Source organism: Rhinatrema bivittatum, chromosome 14 (genome assembly GCF_901001135.1).
Source record: "Rhinatrema bivittatum chromosome 14, aRhiBiv1.1, whole genome shotgun sequence".
Lineage (NCBI taxonomy): Eukaryota > Metazoa > Chordata > Amphibia > Gymnophiona > Rhinatrematidae > Rhinatrema > Rhinatrema bivittatum.
In genome coordinates, this window is record NC_042628.1 from 36074249 (window position 1) to 36099216 (window position 24968).

A 24968-nucleotide genomic window follows, 5' to 3' on the forward strand; every position below is an offset into this window, starting at 1 on the left:
GACCCATCAGTTTCCTTCTCCTTGGAGGGGGAGGACAACTTGTCTTGCTTGGTGTCGAAGCGGACTCCCAGGTTCTCTAGTGACTGGGAGGGCTGTAGGCAGCTCTTGGCTGTGTTGATGACCCACCCGAGATTCTGCAGTAGATTCTTGACTCTGGTGGTCACCTGGTGACTTTCCTCTGGAGATTTTGCCCTGATCAGCCAATCGTCCAGGTAAGGATGTATAAGGATTCCTTCTTTCCTCAGTGTTGCCATCACTACCACCATGATTTTGGTGAAGGTCCGAGGGGCGGTAGCTAGTCCAAAGGGTAGCGCCCGGAACTGGTAATGATGGTCCAGTATCGTAAAGCGTAGGAAGCGCTGATGGTCGTGATTTACTGGGATGTGGATATAGGCTTCGGATAGATCCAGTGAAGTCAGGAATTCTCCCGACTGTACTGCCCTTATGACTGAGCGTAGGGTTTCCATGCGGAAGTGTGGTACTCTCAGGTAACAACTGATGGTCTTGAGATCCAAAATGGGCTGGAACGTTCCCTCCTTCTTGGGGATGATAAAATAGATGGAATAGTGACCAGTATTTTGTTGGTGCATGGGCACCGGGGTTATCGCCTTTAGACTGAGTAGTTTTGTCAGTGTGGTTTCCACTGCTGTCCTCTTGGAGAGGGCGTGGCACGGAACTTAGGTGTATGGATAGACTCAAACTTATCCCTTTCTCATCATATTTCGAAGGTTGTAAAGAATTCTTTCTTTAAGCTACACGTACTAAAAAGATTAAAACCTCTTTTATTTTACAATGATTACAGATCGGTCCTACAGGCCCTGGTTTTTTCGGGGTTGGACTACTGCAACGGATTATATTTAGGGTTACCAGATTCTGCTATCAGACCTCTCCAGCTCATCCAAAATTTTGCAGCTAGACTTTTAACATCAACCCCTATTAGACAGCACATTTCTCCAGTACTGCAGAAGTTACATTGGCTTCCGGTCAAATATAGAATAAAATTTAAAATCCTAATGATGATTCATTCTTTACTAAATAGTACTGATTCTGTTTGGCTGTGTTCGGAATTGCGAATGTACAAACCCTCTAGGGACCTCAGGTCTGCAGGAAAAAATTTATTAGAAGTCCCAACAATAAAAAAGACTGCCTTAAATGTCACCAGACAAAAGGCATTTTCGGTTGCAGGGCCAGTAATGTGGAATACCTTACCTGACTTCTTGAGACAAATGCAAAATAAAAAAGAATTCAAAAAAGCTTTAAAAACGTACTTCTTTAAAAAAGCTTTTGGAAATTTGGATCTTATTAAAAGCTAGATCCTGATTTCTGAACAATACTCTTGTTTGATTAATTACAGTGAATAAGTGCTGGGTTATTATCTTTCTCTTGTTTATAAGTTAATGGTTAAAAACTACTGTAGTTTAAATTTTATTTTTATTTTGAAAATTGATCATGAGTTTTTTTTGACTGTAATTTTTTTCCAAAATTTTTAATTTTAATTTTTTGCTTAATGCAGTTGGGGGGCTATTTTATTTTACATTTTAGTTAGGTTTTTATTTTTTGATAGTGTATTGTAAACCGTTTTGGTCATGTCATGTACTTGGTAAAACGGTATATAAATGATTTAAATAAATAAATAAAATAAAATAAAATAAAATAAAATAAATAAATCTCACAAATTTGTCTGGAGGGATGCTGTGGAAGTCCAGATAGTATCCCTCTCGAATGATGGTTAGGACCACTTGTCCGATGTTATCTTCACCCATCTTTGGTAGAAGAGGGTAAGTCTGCCTCCTATGGCTTCTTTCTGTGGATGGGTCTGCTAATTCTCATTGTGGGGTACGGCCGGAACCTGTATCTAAGCCTGCTCCCCTCTTGTTGTGTCTGTTCCAAAAGGACTGGGACCTGCCTGCGGAGCGAGGTGCTTGGTAGTATGTGTTCTTGTAGGTCTAAAGCGCTGGGCTCCTCTGCCCTTGGTTCTTCGGGGAGAGGAGCACTGGTTTCTTTTGTTGCTGTCCTCCGGTAGACGAGGTACTGGAGATTCGCCCCATTTGTTGGCTAACTTCTCCAATTCGCTTCTGAACAAGAGGGATGCTTTAAAAGGCATTCTTGTGAGGTTCGCTTTGGAGGTCGCGTCGGCCGACCAATTTCGGAGCCATAGTTGTCTTCTGACTGCCACTATGGAGGAGACGCCCCTGGCTGAGGTGCGCACTAGGTCTGAGGTCGCATCCGTGAGGAAGGATATCGCCGGTTCAAATGTTTCAGCGGACGTGTTTGCGTCTCTGAAGAGAAGCAAGCAGGCACATGTTACTACGGCGCAGCAGGACGCGATTTGCAGGATCATTGCTGCTACATCAAAGGACTGTTTAAGGTTGGCTTCCTTATGTCTGTCCTGGGCATCCTTGAGTGCCGCCACTCCTTCGACTGGGATGGTTGTGCGCTTAGAGATGGCGCAGACCATGGCGCCCACTTTTGGGAACCATAGGAGTTCCTTGGCTGGGGGTATAGGGCTTCTGAGGCCTGTTCTTTGAAGCTGGCCTCCGGGGCATTCCATTCCAGGTCAAATCAGTTGTTGTTCGGCCTGCAACATTGGAAAATAGCATGAGGCCTGATGGAAGGTCCCCAGGATGGGGTTTGTCTTTGGCTCCGCTGTGGTACCCATGCCTGGTATAGCCAGCATCATCAATGTGAGAGACAAGAGAGCTGGTAACTCGTCTTTGGAGAAGAATCGCAGCATGGTTCGGTATGGTTTCATCCCTGGAGGGATTTCCCCTTCCTCCAGGGAGTCAGTCTCGGCACCCAAGGTGTCTGTATCGCTTGTAGGGAGGATCTTGTCTAGGTGGGGCACGTCTTGGAGGACCGAGAAGTGCTTGGAAGATCTTGTGCTTCTGGTGGAGACTGGGCCTGTGTCGCCAGCGGTACCGATTGCGCCTGGACAAAGGTTTGTAACCCTTTGAAGAATTCCACCCATGAAAAAGGTCCCTGGGTCCACATTGAATCCTGGCGGGTTTATGGTGGAAGCCCCAGAGGTGCCTTCCTGTTTAGGCGCCGAGTCGGAGATACAGAGGTCCGGGGTACTATCGTTAGTGGATCCAGAACCCTCTACTGGCTGTGGGGGGCCTTACTTAGGTTCCCCCTGAGCCTCTTCGCACTGCTGGCATAAGGTGGAAGCCACTTCAGATTGCGCAGCTCTCAGGTGGCAGGCTGAACAGAGGGCTTGTCCCTTGATCTTCTTGGCCGGTGGTGCCATGACTTGTGCGCATGGAGTGATTTAAAACTCGTCTGTGCACGTTGGTATGCGCGTCGGGAGGCTTAGTTGTGCGCTCCGGGTGCGCAGACGATGTGCGTGAGGAATGCACGCGCAAGCTACCCTTTTGTGCGCCTGGGCGAGATGTGCGCATGGGCCATTTTGTGCGCTCGGGCCGTTTATACGGGCTGCTGTGCGCACAGCACAGTTGTGCGGACAATACGGCAGTCAAGGAGGGGAAATGGCGCCGACAACCATGCGGGCAAGATGGTGACCCCCCGAGAGGGTCTCCACGTGAGTGGGCCCTCACACCGGATCGGGGTCTAGCTCTGATGGAGCTGCTCAACCCGATTTAACAGATGCAGGAAGAAACGATCTGTGTGGCTAATCGAGCCTCGCAGACCAGAGACTTAAAAAGGTTTCTACCTTACCTAGTCTCGGCGTTCCCTGGTCTCGTGCCGGGCGGTCTCTGGCTGCGGGGGGGGGGGGGGGGGAGGGAAGAGGGAAATATCTTCACCGCCGCGCTCGATTCAACACCCGCTGCCTCTAAGCCACCCTGGGGGCTAAGTCTACGCCGGGAGCCGGCTACCGGACCGAGGTTTACCTCTGAGGGATCTCGGAAATCACTTCAGGAATTCTCGACTGGGGGAGGGACCCTTAGGTATCACCGCAGGAGAGCGGGGCTCATCTTCTTGAGGTTAATTTTCTCTTTCTTCTTTGTTTTAGAATTGCTAACACTATTCTAGTGTGTGGATGTGTCCCTATCTGCTTTAGGAGACGGAGAAATATTGAAGAGCAGAGCTTCCTGCTCGGGTATATGTAGGCTGACTGTCAGCTCTGAAATCTGACTCCGTCTCCCATCTGCTATCAGGCGTACACTGGACCCATTGGTGCTGAGTCCATCTGGCTACACGCTAGGAAACTGTATTTTAAATCCAGCAGCTTTAATGTGCGGTGGGGCTGTTAGCCACACATGTTTACTTCTGCTCTTGATGAGATGCAGTTCTGGATAATTCTCTATATAGGCCTAAATAGGCTGGGTGAGGGGTACAGGCTGAAGAAACAGAGGGATCTGGATGACCTTGAGACAGACTGGGCAAACTGATAGACTAATTGGGAAAGCCAGGAATGGCCTCCATGTGAGCATGTTTTTAAAATCTGCTTACCTGCGTGCAATAAAGCCGACAAAATCCTAAGGAAGGTAAGCGAAATAAGTTTGTTCGAGCAACTGCTTAAAATTAGGAGCAGACATGTGGGTGGTGGGCGTCTTTTAAATCAGTGGTCGCCAACCCTGTCCTGGGGGGCCCACCAGCCAGTTGGGTTTTCAGGATACCCACAATGAATATGCATGAGAGAAAATGTGCATGTTATGGAGGCAGTGCATGCAAATTTTCTCTCATGCATATTCATTGTGGATATCCTGAAAACCCGACTGGCTGGTGGGCCCCCAAGGACAGGGTTGGGGGACCGCTGCTTAAAATCATTTGCTCGTACTTGCGCGCATGATTTAAAATTCCAGCATATGGGCACCCACGCGCTCATTTTAAAAAGTCACCTTCTAAATGTGTGAAATTAAGAGAGGCACTGCATAAAGCCAACCTGCCTTATTCACCGAGCCAAATCAATGCTTAGGTAAGGTCACATGGAAGCATGCAGTAAAACATACATCCCATTGCTCAGCCATTTTTAACCGCGTAAAGCAAAAATCTATTCAGTCGTAGAGCCGGGGGGGGGGGCTAAATCAAGTGGTACATTTACGATGGCACCTAATAGCTGAAAAGAGCTCTGCAGGCAGATGCATCCTGTCCCACTTAGCCAATATGTGAAAGAAGAGCAGATAAATAATGCAGACCGTGTGCAAGATCTCAGATACGACTGTGGTGGGAAGGAGTCAAGAGAAAAGCCTTCTAGGAAATCAGAAAAAAACAACCCTACACTTTAATGGCAGTTTGATATCCAGAGCCAGATGTAAGCAAGCAACTTCCTCCCTTTACAAAATGGGAGACACCTGCCCCCTTCTCCATAGTGCATCCAGCCCTGGTGCAGAGGGACTACAGTCCTTTAAGCTAAATGCCATCTCTCCACCCCAGGGGCACGTGTAATTTCCTAATTTCCTTCACTTCTACTTCCTAAATCACAAGTAGCTAAAATATTTGCATCTGCTGTTTCGTTGGTAAACGAGTCTGAGAAGAAAGACAAGCTGAAGCATCATCTGCAAACATCAGGAAAGGATCCAAGAAATGGCAAACATAACCCGTCACACGGGAAATCAAAGGGCTGCAGCAGATTCCTTTACCCTGCCCTCCCCCCTCCCACGGATGGAGAAGAGAGGCTGTCTCTGCTGGGAAGTAGTGGTTAGATATTGTCACACATGATCCTGTCTGCTGCTCTAACTCACAACGCTAGGAGATTAATTTCTGTACTTACTGGATGTTGTTGGCTCTTCTGCTGGAAAAAAAAAAAAAAGAAATGCATTGTTATAAATATTAATATAAAAATAATATAAGGAATTAAGCAAAGCAGAAGGAAAATAAGGAATACATTGTAGTTGATATTGATGTAATGTGATCAGGTGTTCTGGTTATGTCTACAAGCCACAAGACTCAAAACTGAGTTACCCAAACTGTCACTCTTCAGAGTTCAATTCACTGGGGTCACTCCCCAGACCAGGTCCTCCAGTGGCACAAGCCAGTCATATTCCCAGGATAGCCACAATGAATATGCAATGAATTGTCTTTGATTTGTTTTAAATGAGCTACTTGCTAACTTCAAGGAGTGCCCCCTGGTCCTTCTATTATCTGAGAGAGAAAATAACCGATTTACATTAACTTGTTCAAGTCCTTTCATGATTATATAGACCTCTATCATATCCCCCCCTCAGTCATCTTTTCTCCAAACTGAACAGCCCTAACTTCACTCTTTCCTCATAGCGCAACTATTCCATGCCACTTATCAATTTGGTCGTCCTTCTCTGCACTCTCTCCAGCATAACTATATCTTTTTCGAGATGCGGTGACCAGAATTGCACACAGTATTCAAGGTGCGGTCTCACCATGGGGCGATACAGAGGCATTATGACATTCATCCTTTTATTTTCCATTCCCTTCGTAATAATTCCTAACAACGTTTGCTTTTTTGATCGCCACAGCACACTGAGCCGACAATTTCAATGTATTATCCACTATGATACCTAGGTCTCTTTCCTGAGTGGTAACTCTTAAGATAGAGCCTAATAGTGTATAACTACAGAAAGGGATATTTTTCCCTATATGCATCACTTTGCACTTGTCCACGTTAAATTTCATCTGCTATTTGGAAGCCCAATCTTCCAGTCTCGCAAGGTCCTATTGCAAATCATCACAATCTGTTTGAGATTTAACTACTCTGCATAATTGTGTCATCTGCAAATTTGATCAGCTCACTTGTCGTACCCCTTGCCAGATCATTAATAAATATATTAAACAGCACCGGTCCCTGAGGCACTCCACTGTTTACCTTTTTCCACTGTGAAAACAGGCCATTTAATCCTACTCTCTGTTTCCTCTCTTTTAACCAGTTTGCAATCCACAGAATGACATGGTCTCCCTTCCCAGATGCTCCACGCCTCAGGTTGGTTGGTATTAGGGATGCTGCAAGACAGCATTCACGGCCTGGGAGGGAGGGGAGGTGGGGAAGGGGGGCCAAGGGCGGGAAGTGTAGTTGTCACTCAAGAATAACAGCTGGTGACCAGATTCAGGGCCCATGATTGCAGGGTTCCTAAGGGAGCCCTGGTGCATGGCTCCCAGTCCAGGATTGCCTTACAGAAATTAACTGAGATATCAGAATTACAACTCCAAGTATGCAATGGGGCAAAAATGGGACAGGCTCAGGCTGCATGGTACAGACCAAAAAACAAATCTCATGTGTGCAGTGCAATACTGTGCACTAAAAGTACAACAGACACCCAATACAACCACTTGCAGCATGGACTGGTCACGTCTGTAAATTACAAATTATACAGTTTACTTTTGTCTCATGGGATACACTTGAAATCAGATAATAAAATAATGTGAAATTAGATTCTTACCTGATAATTTCCTTTCCTTGAATCTTGCCAGACTAGTCCAGACAAGCAGGTTATAAGAAGTGCATGCTGCGTCAGACCAAGGGCCATCGAGCCCAGCATTCTGACTCAGGCAGTGGCCAATCTAGGTCACAAGTACTCGTCAGATCCCCCAATTGTTGATCTGTTTCTTGTATCTCACTCCCAGGGATAAGCTCTGGCTTTCCAAGTCTACCTGGCTAATAACTGTTCATAGACTTTTCCAATCCTCCTGTGAGTACCACTAAGGTTTCTTGCTTTGACCACATCCTCCGGTAAGAGATTACATGGCTTGATTGTGCACTTACAGATACATTTTAAAAGGTACGCGCATACTCGCACAAGTGGCCATATTTTGGGGGGAGACGAGGGAGATTGACTCTCTGTTAGAGAGACAACCTGACACTCTATATATCTCCCACTTTAAGAGGGGCATTTTCAAGTCAGGGTGGGGCTTTTATCTGGGGGTGTTACAGGGGTCTACAGAGGCTTGCGCCCTAGGAGGACCAAATTTAACACCACCCCGAGCTGAAAGGGCACCCCGACCGTTCTGACCCCACAGTGTTTCTTACTATTTGCCTTGATTGTGAACTTTCTGGCATTGAGCTGCCAATTATTTAGCCCCTTCTCGAGTTTCCTTAGGATCATCTCTCATTCTGGCTACTTCACAGGGACTGTAAGAGGACAACTGTCAGTCCTGGACTAGGGGACCAGGATCGGTCCTGTTGAAGGGCTTATGCTTTGCCCATGACGCACAGGGTAGGTCTTTAGCCATCGCCTTATTTATTCGATGTATATTCCGCCTTTCAGGCACTTCAAAGTGGATTATTCAGGTACTGTAGGTATATTCCTGTCCCCAGGGGGCTTACAATCTGTTTGTACCTGAGGCCATGTAGGGCGAAGTGAGTTGCACAAGGACACAAGGCTTAGCCACGGGAACTCCAGCTGTCCTGGTTCATAGCTTGGCTGCTCTAACCACTAAGCTTCTTTGGGTTTCTTTAATTTAGTCTGACTCCAAGCGGTCCAGGACAGTTTACTGCTTAGAAAGATTTTCAGTAAAAGAAGGCTCTCAGCAAGCTGTGTGTTCTTTATGTATCATTTTAACAAACACTTCTGAGAAAGGCATCCTAAAAACTCAATAATTCCAGAATTTGAGCAGTTAGTTAGTCCATCTGCTTACCCGAAGCTGGTTAACTGGCAGTCGGGCAGCAGAGGCTTGTGGAGATAGCACATGGAGCAGGCCCTGTTTCATGTGCACAATGACTCCGCCTTCCCTTCTAGAGTCTAGGGCTTTGAATTGGGGAACCCATTCAGTCTTGGCTGCGGTAGGTACAAGTTTTTCTTCTCTTCTTGCAGGGAAATCAGTCCAAAGACTGTTGCCCTGGGAGCCCTGTGCTCTGTTCCTGCTGCCTGCCCCCTCCAAGGGAACTAAATCACTGGGGACTACCCAGTGCTTGACTCTTTGGTCTGGAAACTCGCATCCAAACTGAGGTGGTTCCCAGGGGAAAGAGAGAATCAGCCCGACAGGACCATCGTCCGTAGAACCCCCAGACTAGGCCTAAGCTCCACTGGGGAGCCTTTCATTACTTTCTCTGATCAACATATAGCCCTCTGTTGATTCTCATTGTAATTCTGACAGGATCTCTCTCTCTCTCGGATGTCTCCAAACGCTTTGCAAATCTCTCTTTTTTTTTATCCCTAAAAGTCCAAGTGATTGTATCCAGCCCTCTTCATTTTTCCATTAAATTCCCTCTTTCTTAGCGTCCAGGCAGATGAATCCAGAACCAGTGGGTTATGCACCTCTACCAGCAGATGGAGACTGAGCAAAGCTGACATCACAGTGCATATGCCCCTGCAGTGACATCAGCCTGCCAGCATTCTCCGTCTCCAGCAGATGGTGGTTTCGGAATTCTCTCGAATCAGTCCATTTCCCCGCCATCTCTGAACAGGGAAAGAGATGCAGAAGAATATCGCCTCTTGTGACCATTGGATGTTGAGACATATCGTGAGGTATCTGACGGTTATAAACCTCTCAGGAAGACGGATCGCCTGTTTGTCCTTCACGGTGGAAGTAAACAGGGTGAGCCAGTTTCACGGGCTACAATAGCTCGCTGGATTAAGGAGGTGGTCACAGCCGTGTACATCGATGCTGAACAGCTGTTGCATAGACAGGACAGGGCTCATTCCACTAGGGCTTAGGCAGTGTCACGGGCCGAGGTTAGATTGTTGTGTCCTGTCGACATTTGCCGAGCTGCGATGTGGTCCTCCTTGCACACCTTTTTCCAGGAATTATCGTCTGGATGAGCAGGCCCGGGAGGATGCGGCCTTTGCACGTGCGGTTTTGACTGGACTGCGGGCAGCCTCCAGCCCTATTCGGGAGTATTTATTTATTTATTTTAAATTCTTTTACTATACCGATACTCAAGACGGGGTCTTATCGTACCGGTTTACAATAGAACAGGGGAAACCAATTAACAACTATATAGAAGGTAAAATGTTACATCAAACAGGGAGCGAAAAACATGGGAGCTGGAGGACAGGAAAGATATTTTAAAACGATAACAACTGAAGAGTGGTAAAATGGTCATTGAAAACAATGAAAAACAAAAAGTAGCTTGGGTAATCCCACTGGTTCTGGATTCATCTGACTGGACACTAAGAAATGAGATTAATACTTACCTGACAGTTTCCTTTTCTTTAGACCAGATAGATGAATCCAGCTAACTGTCCTTGGCTGCCAAATGATTGCATTATGGTCCTCTTGTGTGGCTACTGGTGTTAATCCAATCCCTAGACTAATGTTGATACATTCTTTGTCTGAGCTCAGTGTTTCCTGTTCGCTGAGTACTGAAATGATTATCTGTTATTAATCAAGTTTTTCCTAGTCTGTCCACAGCTGGCTTTTGAAGAGGACACTGGCAGGCTGATATTATATATATCCCTGCAGTGACACCAGCCTGTGATGTCAGCTTTGCTCAGTCTCCATCTGCTGGTAGAGATGCATAATCCACTGGTTCTGAATTCATGTCTGATCTAAAGATACGGAAATTATCAGTTAAGTAGTAAGTTCTCATTCTGTTTGCTACTGCAGTGAAACCATAAACAGGTTCAAAGTGGCATATATGTCGCAAGCAAGGACACTATTTAATCTGAGGTCAGACAGCATCAGCCTTATTGCTGAAAGCAGGTATCTAGGACATCCTTTGTGCATTTGCTTCTTTTTATATGCTGTTGGGCAGTAAGTGCCCTGTTGGGATTTGCTATTGAGAAATTACTACTTATATGATAACTTCCTTTTCTTTAGGATAGTCAGATGAATCTAGAATCAGAGGGTTATGCACCTCTACCAGCAGATGGAAAAGGTGCAAAGCTCACATCACAGTATATATATCCCTGCAGTGACATCAGTCTACCAGGAGTCTTCGCAGATCCACTTCCATGGTCTCCTGGGTCAATCTGCTACCACCAGAAGCACCATCCCTCTGTGACCCTCGACCCTCTGAACAATTCTGCCTAATATGGACCACAGGGGAAAGGCATCCAGCAGCTTGTCGTCCAGCCATTCCTGCACGAAAGCATCGATGTCCAAGGTCTTCGGATCTCTCCTGCGACTGAAGAATCAAGGAACCTTCGCATTGTGAGAAGTCACCAGCAGGTCTAGGAAGGCCCCAGCAATCCACTATCAGGTGAAATGCCTCATCTGATAATACCCATTCTCCTGGGTCCAGACTCTCCCCACTGAGAAAGTCTGCTCTCACATTGTCTTTTCCTGCAATGTGCAAGGCCGAGATCTCCTGAAGATGCGCTTCTGCCCAGTCCATAAGTTGGTCTATCTCCTGCAACACTTGCTGGCTCTTGGTTTCTCCCTGCCAATTGATGTAAGCCACTGTCTTTGCTTTGTCAGACATTATCCAGATTGCTCGACCCTGCAACCTGCCACTGAACTGCAAGCAAGCCAACTGGACCACCCGGGCTTCCAACCGATTGATGTTCCAGAAAGACACTTCTGCAATCCAGCGACCTTGCGCCGTCAGTTCCTGACAGTGAGATCTCCAACCCTGGAGGCTCACATCTGTCGTGAATACTAACCAGTCCGGTGATTTTAGGGAAACTCTTTATTGGATGATCTGCTTGTAACCATCGCTGCAGTTGAGAGCAGATCTCCATCGGCAGGTAGAGCCGAAATGTCCTAAGACCATGGGCACCAATGAGACGGAGCGCTGAAGAAAACGCATATGTGCCCTCGCCCATGACACCACTTCCTGGGTTGCCACCATCAAACCGAGTACCTGTAGATAAGACAACACTGTCGGGTGTATTGTGTTCATCAACACACATCTGAGCCATTAACTTCTGAATAGGGCCCTTTGGCAGGAAAACCCTGCCCTGCTTCATGTCGAACTGAACACAGAGATACTCAACGACTGAGTAGGCTGAAGATGCTCTTGGCCAGGTTCACCACCCAGCCGAGGTCCTGCAACAGGGAAATCACCTTGTGAGACACTAGGGGGCTCTCTTCCAGAGACTTGGCCCGAATCAGCCAGTCGTCCAAATACGGGTGTACCAGGATCCCATCCCCTCTCAACTCTGCCGCCACGACACTATAACCTTGGAAATGGTTTTGGGTGCGGTGGCCAGACCAAAAGGCAGCACCCAAAGCTGATAATGGTATCCCAAAACTGCGAACTGCAGAAAATGTTGGTGCTCTAGTCAGATGGGAATATGCAGATATACCTCAGACAGGTCCAAGGAGGTCAGAAATTCCTCAACTGCACGGCCATTATCGCTGAGCTCAATGTTTCCATGGGAAAATGAGTCACCCACAAATGACGATTGACCCCTTTGAGGCCCAGGATGGGACGAAAGGGGCCCTCCTTCTTGTGTACAACAAAATAAATCTAATATCGAGCTTTATTTTCTTGAGATGTGGGCACTGGGACCACAGCCCTCAGACTGAGGAGCCTTGCCAATGTACTCTCCACTGCCTGCTTCTTCTGCAGGGAGTGTAAGGAGACAGCACAAACAGGTCTTAAGGAACACTGCAAAACTCCAGCACATATCAGTCTCGTGTCACCTCCAGGACCCACTGGTCCGATGTGATTTTGACCCACCTCAGATAAAAGAGAGAGGGAGCTGCCCCCTATCTCCTGTTCTGAGGGGGGTGGATCGGTAAACCTTTATTGGAAGGCTCGGGAGGTTCCACTACCATAAACACTTGCCATAAACAATCTCCTATCTTCCATCCATTTAGCTCTAAACACCACTAAAACTGAAATCATGTTCATCTCACCCCAAAATCATCCTACCCCCCCCATATATACTCATATCCCATTTGCCCAACAAGTCCGTGATCTGGGAGTCATCCTTGATGGTCATTTCACGCTGAAGAAATTCATCAGTAATATACTAAAAGACGGCTTCTTTAAACTACACACCCTAAAAAAAACTGAAACCCTTACTACATCCCCCTGACTTCCGTACAGTACTACAAACCACCATTTTCGCCAAAACTGACTACTGTAATTCTCTCCTCCTCGGCTTACCGAACAATTCCATCCACCCCATTCAAATATTGCAAAACACATCAGCCCGGATTTTGACCAATTCACGCAGAAATGACCATATCACACCTGCATTAAAAGAACTGCACTGGCTCCCAATTGCATCCCGCATCCAATATAAGGCTCTCTCTCTCGTCCACAAGGCCTTATACAATCCTGAAATGAACTGGTTTAACGAATCCTTCCGCCTCCACCAATCCAACAAGCCCACCAGACACCAACATCTCGCCACCATGCCTACCCCCTCTCCCAAACTCTACAAACTAACTTCCACGAGAGCCCGTGCGCTCTCGATCGCCGGGCCGACTCTCTGGAACACAATGCCAGTCGAACTACGGCAAGAAGAATGCCTAAAAACCTTCAAGCGGAAGCTTAAGACCTGGCTTTTCACTAAAGCATACACCTAATTTCACCTTTCCCTCTCCACTGCGCTACCCTCCCCTCACCTCTCTCCTTTTACCCCCCATCTCATTTCAAATTCTGCCCAATTTTATATTGTATGTTATCTCCTCATAATGTACATATTTGCAAATCTTGTTTATAACATTTAGTGCTATACTCCCCCTTATATCTCCCCCCCCTCAATTACTCTCTTGTTAACATGTTATAATTGTTCGATGTAAAGCGCTACCCCAGGCGTCTGTTTGCGTTACACTGTGAACCGATGTGATATCATGGATTAATGTCGGTATACAAAAATTTTAAATAAATAAATAAATACATACATACCTAAGCCCATGTCCTGTCTGGGAGGTTTGAGATGAAAGAACAGAGACCTACAGAAATGTCAAGTCCTCTGAAAGGTCGCTCCTCTGTAGGGTCAAAAGCGCTTGGACCCCCAGGCACGACCTATCTTGCCAAAGGAGTGCAGCGTCTGCTTCTTATCCTCCAACAAATGAGGAACTAGGTATTCGCTCCACTTACTGGCCATTTTCTCCAATTCGCTCCCAAACAAGAGTGAGCCTTTAAAGGGCATTTTCGTAAGGTTAGCCTTGGAGGTCGCATCAGCTGATCAATTTCTCAGCCATAACTGATGCCTGGACACTATTACCAAAGCTACTCCTCTGCCTGAGGTGCAGACCAAATCGCAGCCTGCATCTGCCAAAAAGGAGGCTGCTGGCTCCATAGCTGCCCTGGAATTCACTCGAGTCATTGACCTCCTGAGAGAGAAGTAAACAAGACAGAGCCACCAGGGAACAAGAAGAAGCTTTCTGCAAGGTACCGAAGGTACCGAAGGAGCTTTCTGCAAGGTACCGAAGGTACCGAAGGAGCTTTCTGCAAGGTACCGAAGGTACCGAAGGAGCACGACAAAGGGGCTGGCCCCTTTGTGCGCCCCTTAGTGCAGCCCAGAAGAGCAGCCCAGAAGCCAGGTCTCAATCACAGCTGGGTCTTAAGGTAAGCCCGAAAGACTCTCAGCTAGCGGCAGCGAAAACAGGCCCTCTCAGCAGACCTAACCTAATAGCCGTAGACGAACCCACAGTGCCAGACCCACCACCCTCTTCCTGACACCTATAGACTAGAGGACACTGCAACTACTGTTCCAACCATTGTCTAACAGCCACCCAGTCATCAGAGAAGCTACCAGCCCTCCGTCACCCCAACCACAACTTCGGATTCCAAGTAAGGATACAATTCAACACACCACCACCGTATCATGCACCCTATACCTATACCAACTATCCAGTACACACCTAAACCCAAATCCAATAAACCCAGGATTCTAGGCATACGACATCAGAGATTGATTCCAATCATGATCTCCCCCATGACCCAAACGCTAGGATTAACATTATTCACGCTCACACTATTCAACGCCCAATCGATCACAAAAAAACTACACCTCCTCAACGACCATCTGACAGACAACAACCCCGATATTTGCGCCATCACAGAAACATGGCTGAAACCCACAGACACAGTCCTACTAAACCAGCTACCCAACCATCTTTATGACGTTCATTCAATCCCTAGAATCAAAAAAAGGGGTGGAGGGATCCTTCTAGCCACAAAAAAGGGCCTAGGGCTCTCACTCCAATTATCTACCACAATAAACAAGACTGAAATTGCCTTCTTCAATTCGGACCATCTACAAATAGCTTTAGTCTACTCACCACCTGGAACTTTAGACACGGACCCTTCACCTCTAATTGAGTTCACAACAAAACATTGCAAACAGGATAAACCAGCTATTTTGATGGGAGACTTCAACTTACATGTAAATAACACACCACTAACTCATAACTGTGATATCCTTCTCTCAGCTCTCAACCACTTAGGCTTCAACCAGATAGTCAAAGATCCCACGCACAAAGCAGGACACACACTTGACCTTATCTTTCTCAACAACGGCATATCACCAACCAATAACCCTACCTGCGTCCCAGTCCCTTGGTCGGACCACCACGTCATCTCGGCAGAACTTCAAATTTCAGACCAGCCTCGTCCCATATATCCAGTAACCACTATATGTTACAGGAAACCCTGCCCCATAGACAATCTTAGTAACATACTTTCCACAGAACTCGACCGACTGGATTTAACAGATGCATCCTCAGCTATTACCTCCTGGCTCAATATTACAAACAAGATTGCCGATCTTACCTGTCCCGCTACCACCAAATCTTTAAAACCACCCCAAGCAAAAAGACAACCGTGGTACACTCCAACACTCAAAACCCTCAAACAAGAACTCCGGAAAAAAGAAAACAGCTGGCGCAAATCTCCGTCCACCATCACAACGCGAATTTACAAATCCCATCTTAACACATACAGATTAGCCATCCTAAAAGCCAAAAAAGACTTCTTTGCAAAAAAAATTCACAACTTTGCACTGGACCCAAAAGCTCTATTCTCATTTGTATCTTCCCTAACAAAACCTACTCCTCCTAGCATTCCAGATGAACTAGCAGCCAACAAAGCTGAGGAACTAGCAATTTACTTTGACAAAAAGATCACCAACCTCCTCAAGCCTATCCTTACCCAACAAAAAACAGTACTACAGCTGACAACCACACCATTTATCAAAGAATACAGCCTTTCATCGTTCGAAACTCCTTCATCATTAGAAATCGAACTTATCCTCAAGAAGCTCAAACCATCTTCCCATCCTATGGATACTATACCCTCCAATCTTCTCCTAGCGACCCCAAACACCATTTCTAAACCCATATCAGACATCATCAACTGCTCCTTAATACAAGGAAAGGTCCCAGACCAACTCAAAATAGCAGTTTTGAAACCGTTACTAAAAAAACCAAACCTTTCAACGGATGACCCTGCAAATTTCCGACCTATCGCTAACCTTCCCCTTATTTCAAGAGTGATGGAAAGATTCGTCAACAAACAATTGTCGGAATACCTGGAGGATAACAACATTCTCTCCCCTTTCCAATTCGGCTTCAGGAAATCACAAAACACTGAAGCACTCCTAACATCGTTATCAGACACCATACTTCTTAATCTGGAAAAAAAACAACCTTACCTCCTTGCTCTTCTTGACCTATCCGCCGCATTCGACACAGTTAACCATACCATACTACTCGAGCGACTATCCGACATTGGAATTCAAGGAGAAGCACATAGCTGGTTCCAATCGTTCCTGGAAAATAGATTCTACAAAGTAAAAATCAACAATGAAGAATCGCAACCCATCAAATCAACTCGAGGAGTACCACAAGGATCATCTCTCTCTCCTACGCTATTCAATATTTACTTGCTCCCACTCTGCCACTTACTCTCTAACCTCAAGCTAAAACACTATATTTTCGCTGATGACATTCAGATTCTCATGCCCATCACAGAATCACTACAAAAAACTTGGGCGCATTGGAATATCTGCTTACAAACCATCAACTCTCTCCTATCCAGCTTGAACCTCATACTTAACCCAAACAAGACAGAAATCCTCATCATCTCACCAGACGAAAATCACACCCTTACCAACTTTCAAAGCGTAACTCAATTCTCAAATCCAATCACTAACCTCTCCACCTCCGTCAGAGACCTGGGGGTGCGTCTTGACAACAAATTTAACCTAAAATCCTTTATAACCAACACAACTAAAGAATGCTATTACAAACTCCAAGTGCTGAAAAATCTCAAACCTCTTCTTCACTTCAGCGACTTCCGACTAGTAGTCCAGTCTTTAATTCTGTCTAAGCTGGACTACTGCAACTCTCTACTGCTAGGTCTCCCAGCTTTATCCACCAGACCATTACAGATGGTGCAGAATGCAGCAGCAAGGCTACTCACCAACACTAATAAAAGAGCCCACATAACACCTATTCTTCACAGCCTACACTGGCTTCCTATAAAAGCTAGAATCACCTACAAGACTCTATCAATGATCCACAAGGACATAATGGGCATCGCCCACCTAAATCTAAATTCGCTTCTCCGCCTTCACACATCTCAAAGACCCATCAGGCACAACTACAAAGGTTCCTTATATGCTCCCCCGATCAAAACCACATTAACAAAACGAGCACTCTCAACAGCCGGACCCACACTCTGGAACTCACTACCGCCAGATCTACGCCAAGAGACCTGCCATCTAACTTTTAAGAAAAATCTAAAAACGTGGCTTTTCAGGCAAACATATACAGAATCACAAGTTTACTTAGACACCGGCCAAAAGAAAAATAGCTCAACACCAGATCCAGTTTCACCTTTACCCCCCTTCAAGACTCAACTACGTCGGATCTGAACTTCTCACCTTAAAGACTTCTTAAAGACTTCTTAAAGACTTCTTAAAGACTTCTTAAAGACTTCTTCTCTGATTCATCTGTCTTCCTTAACTCATGGATTTCTCGCATACTTTGCACATCAACATGGTCTGTGTACCCTCAAATCTCAATTTAGTCTACCCTTTAATTTTTTTCTAGATATTTATTCTCGCTATAATCATGCCGAGCATTCACCTACGTCCTGTTGACGAGTTACTATTATTATTATTATTATCTATGTAATATTTAATTTAATCTATTATTAATATCCATATGTTATAGGTTATATGCTAAATGCAATATGTTATACGTTATATGTTAAGAAACGCTGTTCCATGTAACGCCTTTTGTGCGAAAGTTTTGTTATATGTAAACCAACCTGATTCGATACTTGTATTGAGAATGTCGGTATATAAAAATCCGAAATAAATAAATAAATAAATAAGGTCATTGCCACTGCTTCAAATGCTTGCTTAAGCATGGCCTCAATCCTTCTATCATGCACACTCTTCAAGGCTGCTCCTCCCTCCATGGGAATAGACGCCCACTTGGAGACAGTACAGACAAGCGTATCCACTTTCGGAAAATGCAAACGCTCTCTCACCACTGGATCCAGGGGGTACAGGCCTTCCGAGACTCGATCCCCTTTGAAATTAGCATCCGGGGCACCCCACTCAAGATCAATCAATTCTTGAATGGCCTCATAACAGGAAAAAAACAAGAGGCTTTATGCAAAGAAACCAAAATGGGATTTTTCTTTGGTTCAGACATGGAATCTTCCCCAGGTACACCCAGCATCTTTAATGCTGGGAAATCAGGGCCGGCAGTTCATCTCTATGAAAGAACCTCAACATAGTCCTATAGGGTTCCAGTCCCAGAGGAATTTCCTCATCATCCGTGCCATCCGGATTCCTATCGGGAGGACCTACTGCCGATGTAGGTGTCCTTCAGTACTTCACAGTAGTATCAGGTGAGTGAGAGGCTACCACCTGCGACTCTGACTTGGAAGGATTAGACAGGGCCGAGGTCTGCACCTAAAGAAAGGATTCCAATCTTTGAAAATAATTCTACCTAAGAAAAGCCGAAGGATTCATGCCAAAACCAGAAGGCACCTGTTCTGTGCCCACTGAGCTAGCTTACCCCGCTAACAAACCACTTAAGATAGTTCCAAGGTCAGGCACCCCCCTCCTGACATGTCATCAGGCTGGGAAGAACCAGGCTTAGTAAAATCAGACAATGATAGTTCTCCTTGAGCCTCTAAGCAGCACTGGCACAAGTTAGAGGGCATGCCAGGCTCAGATGCCCAAATAAGACTGGCAGCACACCGGGAAAGGCGCTTAGGTTTCTTAGCCACAGGCACCATCAGTATGCTTAAGAGGAGACTGAAGGGGTGTGTCTGGCTGAATTCACGCTGTAAAATATATGCATCCCATAGTTAAGCACACGTCCGCCCTTCCAAACCTAAGCGCATAACCAGTGTGGTCCAAACTCTGCTCACAGGCAAGTACGTGCCTAAAACAGAAGCTGCTATCACCTGGACACCTAAGCAGGTGTCCAACTAAGCGTCCAAAAACTAGACGCACAGACCGAAGGTCCTGAAGAGGGTAGCCTAACGAAGAAAAAAAGGATGCGAAAATGCCTACCACATGGCGCACAGAAAAACAACCTAATAGCCCACCAAGGCTGCCCAAGTCCCTTAACCTCCCTTGGGAAAGGGAACGAATGTCGGAACGGCGCGCCAAGCACCGAGACTGGAGGAAGGGGAAAGCCTAAACAAACAGCCCTTCTATTATGACTCTGTCCTCTTTTTTTTTTTTTTTTTTTTTTTTTAACTTTACCTGAGCTCAGCCTTTCCCAGCTGAGTACAGAGATAGGTCTCCGGCTGTGGGGGGAGAGGGCATATACTGTCACTGCCACGCTCAGCTTACTGTACCCACTGCTTTTCAGCTGTTTTATTAGCTAAATCCACGCTGATAAAAAAAAAACCAGCTACTGGCCCAAAGCACTCATCTGAGGGACCACGGAAATCACCTCAGGAATTCTCATTTCGGGGAGGGACCACCTGGTATCACCGCAGGAGAGCAGGGTGAATTAAATCTACTTTTATTTCTCCTTATAAAGCTTTAAGCAATCCCCAGTAGGAACACGGTCATCCACCATCTGCTGGAGACGGAGAATACCGGCAGGCTGATGTCACTGCAGGAGTGTATATATATACTGTGATGTGAGCTTTGCTCCATCTCCTGGTAGAGGTGCATAACTCACTGGGTCTGGATTCATTGGACTAGATGCTAAGAAAAGATATTTTAAACAATGAGACCACTGCAGTAAGTTTGACAAGGGAGACAACACTATTCAGTTTTCTCCAATCCTCCCTGCAGAAAGAACAGAGCTTAGAAACATGATGACAGAAAAAGACTGAATGGCCCATCCAGTCTGCCCATCCATAAAATTAATTTTGCTTTATAATTCTCATCACTTTCTTAGAAATTCCCCTGTATTTATCCCATACTTTTTTGAATTAAAATACTGTTTTGCTCTCCACTACTTCCACTGGGAGGCTGTTCCACACATCAACCCCCCTCTGTAAAGAAATATTTCCTAAGATTACTCCTGAGTCTACTCTCTTTCAGCCTCATCGCATTACCCTGTGTTCTAGAACTTCCTTTCCATTATATAAGACATGCCATACTGGGTCAGACCAAGGGTCCACCAAGCCCAGCATCCTGTTTCCAACAGTGGCCAATCCAGGCTACCAGTACCTGGCAAATACCCAAACATTAAATAGATCCCAAGCTACTATTCTTTATTGATTAATAGCAGTTTGAGGATTTCTCCTCCAGGAACTTACCAAATCTTTTTTAAACCCAGTTACACAAACTGATGTATCCACATCCTCTGGCAATGAATTCCAGAGCTTTAATTATACGTTGAATGAAAATGAATTTTCTCTGATTTGTTTTAAATGAGCTACTTGCTATCATTACGGAGTGTCCACTAGTCCTTTTACTGTCTGATTTACATTTACCTGTTAACTCCTTTCATGATTTTATAGACCTCTATCCTATCCCTCTTCAGCAGTCTCCTTCTCCAAGCTGAACAGTCCTAAACTCTTTAGCCTTTCCTTATAGGGCAGATGTTCCATATCCTTTATCATTTTGGTTGCCCTTCTCTATACTTCCTCCAGTGCAATTATATCTTTTTGAAATACAGTGACCAGAATTGCACACAGTATTCAAGGTGCGGTCTCACCATGGAGCGATACAGAAACATTATGACATCCACTGTTTTATTCACCATTCCCTTCCTAATAATTCCCAACATTCTGTTTGCTTTTTTGACTGCCGCAGCACACTGAGCCGACGATTTCAATGTGTTATCCACTATGACACCTAGATCATTTTCCTGGGTGGTAGCTCCTAATATGGAACCTAACATCATGTAACTACAGCAAGGGTTATTTTTCCCTATATGCATCACCTTGCATTTGTCCACATTAAATTTCATCTGCCATTTGGTCGCCCAATCTTCCAGTCTCCTGTGCATGGAAAACTTTGAGATATTTGAATATCTCTCGCCTTTCTTCTAGGATGTACATGTTTAGATCTTTAAGTCAGTTCCCATATGCTTTAGAATAAAGACCACTGACCATTTTAGTAGCCACCCTCAGGACAGACTCCATCCTGTTTATATCCTTTTGAAGATGTGGTCTCCAGAATTGTACACAGTGTTCCAAGTGAGGTCTCATTAGGGACTTATGCAGAGGCAATATCCCCTCCCTTTTTCTGCTGATCATTCTTCTTCCTATGGAGCCAAGCATCTTTCTGGCTTTTACTGCTTTATCCACCTGTTTGGCCACCTTATGATCATTATATACAATTACTCCCAGATCCCACTCTTCCTTTGTGCTTAGAAGAATTTCACCTCCAAATCTGTACCTTTCCTTTGGGTTTTTGCACCCTAAATGCATTTTCTGCATTTTTTTAGCATTAAATCTTAGCTGCCAGATCTTAGACCATTCTTCAATCTTTGCTAGATCCCGCCTCATGTTCCCCACTCCTTCCTGGCCATCCACCCTGTTACAGATTTTGGTATAATTGGCAGAAAGAGAAATCTTTCCCAACAACCCTTCCATTATGTCACTCACAAAAATGTTAAAAAGAACCAGTCTAAGGATTGATCCCTGAGGCACGTCACTACTAGCAAATCCCTTCTCAGATAAAACTTCATTTACCACTACCCTTTGTGGCCTCCCACTCAACCAGTCACTCTAGGATCCATACCAAAGGTGCACAATTTTTTTTTTTTTTATAAGTCTTCTGTGCAGAACGTATCAAAGGCCTTGCTGAAATACACTATGTCTAGTGCTCCCCCTTGATCCAACTCTGGTCTCCCAATCAAAGAAATTGATCAGCTCTGTCTGACAAAATTTACCTCTGGTAAAACCATGCTGCCTCAGATCATGCAATCCATTGGATTCCAAAAACTGCACTCTCCTCTGTTTTAGCAGCAACTCCATTAATTTGCTCACCACAGAGGTCAGACTAACTGGCCAGTAGTTCCCAGCCTCCGCCTTACTTCCACTTTTATGAACAGGAACCACATTTTGACTTAGAAAATAGCCACTGCTATTACTAGCGAGTTTGACAGCCAACACTCAATTTTGCCAGCGTCGGTTCTTAAACCCGACAGCCACAGGTTCGGAAACCAGACGCCGGCAAAATTGAGCATCCGGTTTTCAACCCGCGAGCTGATTAAAATTTTTTTTTAATTATTCTTTACTTTTGGGACCTCCGACTTAATATCGCCATGATATTAAGTCGGAGGGTGTACAGAAAAGCAGTTCTCCTGGTGCCAGTTTTCCCAGTGTCGGCAGAAATTAACGCCTACCTTTGGATAGGCGCTAGTTTCTGAAAGTAAAATGTGTGGCTTGGCTGCACATTTTACTTACCGGTACTGAATTGCGTGGGAATGATAGGACCATCAACATGCATTTGCATGTTGCGGGTGCTATTAGTTTCGGGGGGGGGGGGGGGGGGGGACGCGTGTTTTGACCAGCTATTACCCCTTACTGAATAGGGGGTAAAGCTAGCGCAACAAAAAAGTGTGGCCAAACGCGGGTTAACAGCGCGCTCTTTGTTACGAGCATCTAATTGTTTGTTTTTTTGCTTCAGGTAGCCAGGCAATCTTGCCAGCAGTGGCAGTGTGATGACTCTTCGGCAGCAGCTAATCAGAGGCTTCAGGAACAGCAGAAGGCGACAACTGCTGCAGCTTGCACAGCTCCACAGGGGAAGAAGCAAGCGATCCTAGAGAGAGAGCTCTTACACCACCGTGCTCATAAAACAAATTACTGTACTGTATCGGCCTGTGTGTTTGGCAACTGGGATATCTACTTATCAGAATGGACAAAATAACTGGACAGACTGGATGGGTCAATTAGTCTCTTTCTGCCATCCTCTACTTCTACTAGCTCACTATTTTATTAAGTTAATCCTATCTCCTTCCATTCTGATTCATTTCTAGCTTACTCCAAAAAGCTGGTCTGTTTTACTGATGATGATGTAACTAAAAATGAAATTACTAAGCTTATACCTGAATGAAGCTTAATAAGAATAAAAATCCTACAAAAGAGATACAAAACAGAAATACAGAGGACCTGCTCATAAAAGGGTTTTCCCGTTTGCACAAAATGGGAAAAAAAAAACTTTTATAAGCCAGGCCCTGCGTGCACATAAATAAAAATAAGTGTGTCTATTTGCATGTGTCTAGTCCTTGTGTGTATTTCTGCATAGGCTTGTTTGTCAATGTGGATTAAAGCTACTGAAAGGTAGTTCAGATCTTCAGTGAGAAAGCCGTGTTAGTCTGGTATAACAGAAATGGAGGAGGGTTAACGTTCCTCTCCTTACCGGCTTTGCTGGCTTCCGGCCTGCCCGCTTTCTCCCACAGCTCAAGCAGTTTCTCGTACAGGGGCGGCGGCATCTTGCCCATCCAACTGCCCCGCTGCGAGAGGTCCTTGAAGAAGTAGTGCTTGAGGTCCCGCCAGGTTACCCGGCACTGACCGGCCGAGAACTGAACGCCCTTCCGTTCCAGCTCGTGGCTGATTACGCTCCACACGGCCCGCGTGGTTTGCATGCGTGGGGACATGAATTTCTGGATGTCTCCCATTCGGTCGATCTCCTCCAGCAGCTTCACTTTTCCCTCCACGGTGCTCCGGTGCCTCACCATGTTTCGCCGCCGGAAGTCGCAGCTGCACTTCCGGGAAGTGGCAGACCATGGACTGAAAAGCTGCAGCAGCTGCTGGAAATTGGCCATTATTGCCAGAGTGGACTATTTTTCGCTCAGTTGGGCTACGTCTTGGCTGAGCAAATGGCAGGCCGAATGCCAGTAATCCTCTTTGTTATGAGCATCTAATTGTTTGTTTGTTTTTTTTTGCTTCAGGCAGCCGGGCAATCTTGCCAGCAGTCGCAGTGTGATGACTCGTCGGCAGCAGCCAATCAGAGGCTTCAGGAACAGCAGGCGGCGACAACTGCTGCAGCTTGCACAGCTCCACAGGGGAAGAAGCAAGCGATCCTAGAGAGAGCGAGCTCTTACACCACTGTGCTCATAAAACAAATTACAGATGTAAATGAAATTCAAACCCAGAAGGCAAGTAGTTTCTTTATAGCTTGTTCTTGTGCTGTTATCTCTAACATTTTCTAGCAGGCAGTACTACTAAACAAACTCCAGGCAGGAAGTTCTACATAGAGAAAGTATGATGGAAACGAAAGCGGTATTAAGTCTAAATAGGAATAGCAGAAGCCTCCCTATCCTGAATACACCCATCATTATGCGTTGGTCTTATTTCTCGTTTTTATTTTTTCCAAAGATATGAGTTTCAAAAATTGACATTTTCAATAGCACACAGGTGTTTAAGCTTGCACAATCCCATCTGATTTTCAGACATGAGATACTTGTGCACAGTATGTTTGAACATCTGCGTGTGATGCAGATAAAAGTACATGCATACACTTTAGAGTGCTGATTGATGGCATAAAATACAAGTGCATCCATCCATTATTAAAAAATAAATAAATAAATAAATAAATAAATAATACATGCAAGATTTGCAATTGCACTCTGAAATGTCCCCCCAAGAATACTTCTTTCAGTGCAGCCGAAAGCGCACCTTATGAAAATATGTATGTTCAGGTGGCTCAATATTCATATGTGCAGGTTCAGCCAGTGTACTGGTATACGTCCTCATTGTACACATGGAAATCCTAAGTGAGCATTTGAAAATGTAACTCTCTTTATATGCTAAGTAAAGAAATACATCATCTGGTAAAACCAATGCAAGCAGCATTTTTGGAGGAATGCTA

At 45.3% G+C, this 24968-nt stretch overlaps 1 protein-coding gene across 4 annotated transcripts in view; it reads right to left on the reverse strand.

Annotated features, from left to right (window-relative positions):
• Positions 1-24018, reverse strand: part of LOC115075866 — a 59224-nt gene extending 35206 nt beyond the window's left edge. Inside the window, exons 1-2 of one of the 4 annotated variants that reach the window (XM_029576734.1) lie at positions 23517-24018; positions 5672-5689 (exon numbers count right to left, since the gene is read on the reverse strand). In XM_029576734.1, coding sequence (XP_029432594.1) covers positions 5672-5689; positions 23517-23922 — 424 coding nt within the window. In that variant the 5' untranslated portion in view covers positions 23923-24018. Of the gene's footprint in view, positions 1-5671; positions 5693-23516 lie in introns of all 4 variants that reach the window. The other 3 variants (XM_029576732.1, XM_029576733.1, XM_029576731.1) reach the window with 3 other exon arrangements.
• Between the last annotated feature and the right edge of the window lie 950 nt (positions 24019-24968).